At 54.9% G+C, this 7,279-nt stretch overlaps 1 gene segment (V, D, J or C); it reads right to left on the bottom strand.

The window, feature by feature from the left end:
- LOC106723419 overlaps window positions 1-3,135 on the bottom strand; it is a 13,723-nt gene extending 10,588 nt beyond the window's left edge. The window contains 2 exon segments of the V gene segment in view: window positions 2,651-2,961; window positions 3,049-3,135. Of these exon segments, the coding sequence occupies window positions 2,651-2,961; window positions 3,049-3,094 (357 nt within the window).
- Between the last annotated feature and the right edge of the window lie 4,144 nt (window positions 3,136-7,279).

Here is a 7,279-nt window from a genome sequence, read left to right as displayed (position 1 = left end):
CGAGGAGGAAGCTGTTTGCTGCTGTGGGCAGGCTCCTGCCCTGCAGGCTGGAGAGGCAGGTGCCCAGCAGGGAGGGGAGAAGCAGCAGATCAGAGGTGCTCTTGGTTGCAGACCCTAGCAGAAGCTGGAATTGTGCTTGATTGGGGAAAAAGGAAACCTTGGTTTGGGGGCCTGAGGGCACAGTGGGGCAGGGAGAGGCCCAGGTCTGGCACATGGATCTCAAGGCTTTGGGGAGTGACTCTGCCTGTTAATATGGGAATGAGTCCTTCGGTAACCCAGAAAAGATGGGCGGTGGTGCCAGGCTGAGGGCCAGTGCTGGCTGCATGGGGGCTACAGCCTGGAGCCCCTGGCACAGCCTGGTCCTGGGAGGCTGCTGCCCCTGTGCCCAGGGCAGCCACTGCCCTTGAAAGGTCCGGCAGGAAGGGGCCCGGACAGTGAGAGGATTTAGGATATTCTGTCTTACCCAAAGTCCCAGCTGCTCTCTCCTCCCAGACAGTGCCTTGGCTTGGTCCTGGGACATGTACAGAGCACCTCTTTTCCCTGGCTCAAGCTCTAGCTCCTGAATCCCTTTCTTTGTCCCTCTCTTAGGGAAAGCCAGTGACTACACAAAATCCCCTTCCCCTCATGGCCCCTGTGCCCCCCAGCTTACTTTTAGCTCCCAGGGCTGTCCAAGGGGAGCAAGCAGGAAAGGAGGACCCACCTGCCCAGCCACCCACCATGGCTCTTACTGCCCCGCTGCTGCTGTCCTGCCTGAGCCCAGCCAGGAGGGGTGGTGGCAGCAGCGCTGTGCTCGTTTCCCTTCTCGGGGGTGCCAGGACAGGGCAGACCTGATCCAGGGTGCAGGGAGGTAGTGGTATTCATGTAACCAAAGATTTCTGCTGGCTTTTTCGAAATGCCCCATGAAATTCAGAAGCAGGAAAGAAGGTCCTGAACGATTGGTGAGGATCCATCCATCTCTGACCCTGACCTGTCCCAGAGGCTTCCACCAGCGCTGTGGGAACGATTCTTCAAGTCTCACCATTGTGGGAGAGGTTTGGTGAGGGAGGCGCTGGACAGGCCCCAGACAGCACTGGTTTGGGTCTTTGCTTCTCCCCTTTTTTGGGCACCCAGTAGTATAGTGCTGGAGCCCAGCCTGTGCCTCTTGGCATTCACCCATCACTCCCCCCAGACCCACTTTCCTCTTCTCCCACTTGGCACTTTTCTCCCTGGCCTCCCCCAGACTTGTGACATGATGAGATGCTGCAGTGATGGGCTCCGGTGTGTCCCTAGATAACCCTGTCCCAATCTGTGGATGTACAGAGCAGTGCTGGGGAGAGCAGCGGTTTCTTACTAGGAGAGTCTGGCCTTTTGGTGTGTGGCCAGAGACGTGGAGCGCAGGCCGGTGCACGGAGCAGGATCTTTGGAGCTGCTTGGGAGGCTGCGGTCCCCAACCTCTGCATGAGGCTGGGAGCTCGGTGCAGGAGGTGCTGCATTGACGGTGAGAGATCCTGGGAGCTGCTTGAGATGGCTCAGGACTACAGCAGCTGGCACGGGGAAGCAGCTCAGTGTAGATGATGCTGCCCAGAGGGTCGAGGAGCAGACGCAGTACCGGTGCTGCACAAGGCTGCCCAGGCCTCCAACCCCTAGCACAAGGTGAAGTGCCCACGACACAGAGTGGTGTACGTGGCCCTAAGCCAGGCCGGTGGCAGCAGATTCAGGCAGCAGGAAAGCCTGGCAGGGAACAGAGCTCGACCTGCAGAATGGGAGGCAACCCTGCGGGCCTGTGGAGTGGTAAGTAACCCTGGAGAGAGGGTCCCCTCAGGAGAGGGACCCCCAGGGTTGTGAAGGGACACCGCGTGGGCCCCTCCTGGGTGACAGAGGGGTCTTAGGAGTTTTGGGGGTCTGCCTCTCCTTTTCTTTCCCCCCACCTCTTTTCCTGTAGTGGTACCTTGGGAATGGGACCCTGCCCTGGAGGGCACCTGGGGAATCTGAGGATTGCTTTTGATATTTGTAGACTGTGCCTTAAAGTTTATGTGAATAAGTTGAAGTAATAGTTTGTATATTAATAGACTTATAAGGTTGCCCCATCAATAGCCTTTGGTCTGGGTTGTTCTGTTGTTCAGTTGTATTTTTTTAATAATAATTGTGCGTATATAAATGGTATAGGATATATTGTTTTTTAAATTTGTACATATATATAATTTATGTCCTTGCCCTTTAATGGTTTTATTGCAATAATAAATTTGTATATAGTTCGGTAATTTATTGACTGGGCCTGACACTATAGGGGACAAAGGCAGCCGCTGGGCTGCTGTATCCCTCCACAGCACACTGCCCTGCCAGTAATTCCCTCAGTTGTAGAGGGGAATACAAACCCGTGTAAACCTGGGTACACTTAGCTGAATATAATGCCAGCAGAAATGTTTCTTGGAAATTCAGGACTTGGACTATCGTGCTGGTCCCCCTTTGGGCAGGCTGGGCTGGACATTGCACAAGGGCCCAAGGGAGTGAGGAGCCCCACTGCCACGGCCGTTCACAGGGATGAGGATCCCACACACCCTATGATGGGGCTTCTGTGAGGTATGAACTGTTTTATACAGACTGTAATTCGGCTACATTAGAAAGAGCACACTTCCCCTTTTTGTGCAGCCCCTGCTCTGCTCTGTGTCACTGTGTCCCTGGCACAGTAATACATGGCCGTGTCTGCGGCTGTCAAGGAGCGCAACTGTAGGGAGAACTGGTTCTTGGAAGTGTCCCTGGAAATGGTGATGCGGCTCTGGAGGGATGGGCTGTAGCCTGTGCTGCCACTGTTGGTAATGTACCCCATCCACTCCAGCCCTTTCCCAGGAGGCTGCCGGATCCAGCTCCAATAGTAACCACTGGTGATGGAGTAACCTGTGACAGTGCAGGTGAGGGTGAGGGTCTCTGCAGGCTTCACCACCCCTGGGCCAGATTCAACCAGCTGCACAGCAGAGAGCACACCTAAAAGAAAAAAAAAGTAGGTAAAAAATAAGGTCCAAGGAGAAACCCCAGAGCCCTGGATTCCCCTGAACCTTCCTCATAACCTACATGGGGGAGTAGAGAGAAGGAACAGGAATAGGAATAAGGAGTTCATTGCTGCTGCCCTATAACAAGGGAGACTCAGCAGGCAACAAGGGGCTGGGTACAGACTGAGGCTCCTGGGTACAGGATCTCTATTTAACCAGTAGCCCTGGCCAGGGATTTGCATGCTGCTCCCAGGAGGGTATAAGCAGCCCCAGGCTGGGAGCGCTCAGCACAGGGCCCTGCTCTCTCTGCATGGGGCTCAGTCTCTGGCACAGGGGAGACACTGGGGTCAGCACCGCCAGAGGGGAAGGGCTAATAAACACTTGGCATTAAACTGGGCAAATGATGGAAATAGGGGCAAATGCAGCATACAAACTCTTCCTGTCCTCACGTTCACAATTGGTCCTTTGTGGTTCATCCTTTATGGCCATCTGTGCCAGTGGTGCTCAGCATTTTTGGCCTCTAGCCTGGATGGAAAGTGCAGTGGACCTGATTCTGTGTGCAGGGCAGGGGAAGTGGGCCCCATCCAGCTGCGTAGCACAGGGTAGTGAGCAACCTGGCTCCAGTTCTGCCAGGTAAGGGCAGGGGTCTTGGCCCAGCCCCAGCCCACACCTCCAAGGGGCTGGAGACTGCGGTGGCAGTGGGAGGCTATGGCAGCATGGTGGTGGCCTGGTGGCACACAGAGATCCCCCTCGCTGCCCTGCACTGTGCCACTGCCGCCGGCCGCACAGCTCCAAGCACGGCTCTGCAGTGGCAGCAGGAAGTTTTGGAGGCAGAGGTAATATTCCCCTCACGTGGCGATCTCAGAACCTCACCCCTGCTTTAGATGCGACATGCCTGTAGATATCAATATAACTATATATCGATATCTATATGTCTGGGCAGACATAGGAGGTGCCAGGGTCTGAGCACTCAGTACGTGGTGATGTCCCTTTGTGGTATCTGAGCACTTTGCTGTATCAACTCCAGATGCAGAGGAAACAGTCTCTGATGGGAGTGGGATGAGCTGTGATGTAGGAGCAGAGAGAAGGGATCAGAAGTAGCCACAGAGCTGGAGCAGTTTGGGTGAACAGAGGACCTGAGAGTGTCCCAAAACAACCCCGTGCACGGGGGATCAGGGGCCTTGTTCCCTGTGCAGCTCAGGGAGGGGGGAAGAGAGCCCAGGTGGGTGAGGCTGAGCCTGGGTCTCTCCTGTGGGTTGTCTCCATGGGATTTGGGGAGCAGCACAGCAATGGGGGTGTTTTTCCCGTGCCCGTGTGCTGCAGGGTTTGTGTCTCCTTGGAGTGCAGAGCCGGGAGCTCAGCAGTGCAGCGCTGCAGTGACTAGCGCTCTGCTCTGGGTGCTCAGGGGTCTCCACCCCTCATCCCTGCCTCGGGGAGTTCATGCTAGAGTGACTGTGCAGGCCTGGCTCTGTGCTGTGGCAGGGGCCAGCCATGGTCTGGGAAATGGCCCTTGTGGGGAAAAGGGCAGGTGGGGAGTTTAGGAGCCTGGCAATCAAACTGGGGCTGTATGGTGAGAGAGGGTCTGTGCCTGCCGGTGCACTGGCCTCTCCCTGTGGGGGTGCCCTGTTGTGGGGGCGTGTGCTGCCCCTGGTGGCTGAATCTCTCCATCTCAGGCTGAGCCTCTCCAGAGCTAGGCTAAGGGGCAGCAACGTCCATGGTACTGTCTCCCCCTGCGCCAGGGAGCCCTTGCCCCAGGTGGAGCAGGGAGCAGGCAGGTTGCAGGATACTGAGGGTCCATGAACTTCCCTGCACAGGCCCTGCTGAGCTGGGGGAAGCTCTCTTCCTTGGGGAGTGGGGTCTCCAGCTGTGGGGAGCTCAGCTGCAGGGGCTTGGCTGCTGTGACTGTCTCCAGAGTTGAGACAGGGCTCTGGAGAGACCAAGGGGACAAGTTCCACCATCCTATGGGTAAATCTGACTCATCCTTCCATGCTGTGGTGGGGACTAGCCAGGTCAGAGCATAGCATGCTGTAAGGGGTTAATGCGAGGCCTAACTGCAGTCAGCAGTTTATCAATCCCAGTTGCTCATGAAGGCTGGACCTGGGGATGTGGTATGGAAGGTGTTGGCTGCTTTGTGCAGGGTCTGGCCCTGAAGCTGAAAGAAGCTGTGGGAGGAGCATTGGGAGTGACATTTCCCTAGACACCCAGACAGCCCCAAGCCTGAGGCTTGGAGTTGGCTCTGCATGTCCCTCTGTCCCTGGGCATTTCTTCTCCTGGCTGGAGCTGGCAGCTTCCTTGGTGCGTGTGTATGGACTGGTGGAAGGGGCTGGGGCTGTCAGTGCCGTGCCCATGCAGTTTGTGTGCGGGGCTTGGGCGTGCACGAAATACATTTGCCCCACCAAATATGTAGGATACCTGCCAAAGACTTGGAAACTTCCAAAGGCCCAGGCAGGGCTGGTAGTAGGGTCACTTATGGTACTTGACTGACTCAGATTGGGAATTGATTTGGCTTGGAACAAATAAATTGTTTCAAGGCAGCATTTATCCTCCAGGCCTTGGCTTCCCACTTGGAGCGCAGAGGCAGGGCCTCAGGTGCCCTGGTGGGTTTTTGTATGAGTAGGGCCCTGGTTCTCATGGGGGACTTCAATCACCCTGACATTTGCTGGGAGGGTAATACAGCAGCATGAAGGCAATCCAGGAAGATTTTGGAGAGTATTGGGGATAACTTCCTGGTGCAAGTGCTGGAGCGGCCAGCTAGGAGCCGAGCTCTTCTTGACCTGCTGCTCACCATCAGGGAAGAATTGGTGGGGAATGTAATAAGGATAACAACCTGGGCAGCAGTGACCACAAGGTGATTTGAGTTCAGGATCCTGAGAATCCCAACGCACAAGCACAGATGTGCCCACAGGCATGTGCCCCTGCCCTTGGTCTTGGACTCATGTCCAATGTATTGGAGAAGCCTTGACAATCCTGGCTGTGGAGAAGAGGTAGGCGAGGCACTTAGCAGGCATTGGGCACATAGGTTCCCGGTTCTTGAGCTTGGAACCTGTCACTGGCCGAGGTGTGTACGTGTGGGCCGGGAGGTGTGTGTCTAAGAGTTATATGGATCCAGTGTCATACTGGGCCCCAGAGGTCTCTAACGATAGGTGTGCAAGGGAGGAGGGGAAATTGTTGGCAAAAAGCTGACGCAATCATCACAAGCATGCATCAGAAAGAGGGCTAAGGGAGCAGGGGCTGTTGCAGACGGCTTGGGCTGATGTGACCAAGTAAAGTAGGGAACGGCATTTCCATTTCCAAGCAGAACCTGTAAGGGGCTGGAGAGGAGACAGAGAGTGAATGCATGAAAGGCATGAGGGATGTGCGACATGTGAGGGACTGGAAAAAACATGCTATGGTCAAGGCGCCCAAGGGGGAGAAGGAGCTGCAGACTCACCCGTACAAACCCAGGCAGAGATGAGGCCTGTGGGATCTCCACTTCAATGCCTAAGAAGACCTGTGGATCCCCAAGGAGGGCTTTGTGAATCCCTGGCTGCAAGGGGACGCTCTGCCCCCAGGATTATGTAATACCTGGGCAAGGCCAAAAAACATGCTATGGTCAAGGCGCCCAAGGGGGAGAAGGAGCTGCAGACTCACCCGTACAAACCCAGGCAGAGATGAGGCCTGTGGGATCTCCACTTCAATGCCTAAGAAGACCTGTGGATCCCCAAGGAGGGCTTTGTGAATCCCTGGCTGCAAGGGGACGCTCTGCCCCCAGGATTATGTAATACCTGGGCAAGGCCTTCTGGTGTCCTTTCGGTTTACTATGTTACATTTTAAGTCAGGCTAATTGTGTGTGTTGTCACTGTGTCTTGCTGGGCTGTGTCTTAGTGTAGGCAAAGCTTTTTTGTTGTGCTTGAAATTGGTAATGGCTGTGCTCAATAAATGCTCTCTTCAGAGAACGGGCTATTCTTGTTCAAGCATTTCTGAGTTCAGTCCACTACCCAACGTGTAACATTAAATCTGGTAAGAGTGCAAGGTGCTCTTCTGTGGTTGTTTGGGTGTCAATGGCAATAATTATTTTCTGTGACGTGCATGTGAAAACAGACTATTTTCTGTGGGGCATCTGGTGACCTGGCTGAGGTGTGCGACACTTAAATCTGGTAAGAGTGCAAGGTGCTCTTCTGTGGTTGTTTGGGTGTCAATGGCAATAATTATTTTCTGTGACGTGCATGTGAAAACAGACTATTTTCTGTGGGGCATCTGGTGACCTGGCTGAGGTGTGCGACACTCTGGGACAGCCGTGCAGTTTTTGTGGGGAGCATGGTAAGCAGTACAGA

The sequence above is a fragment of the Alligator sinensis genome, unplaced genomic scaffold (assembly GCF_000455745.1).
Source record: "Alligator sinensis unplaced genomic scaffold, ASM45574v1 scaffold1074_1, whole genome shotgun sequence".
NCBI lineage: Eukaryota > Metazoa > Chordata > Crocodylia > Alligatoridae > Alligator > Alligator sinensis.
Note: the sequence above shows the minus strand (reverse complement) of the source record. Positions and strands in the feature narration are given on the sequence as shown.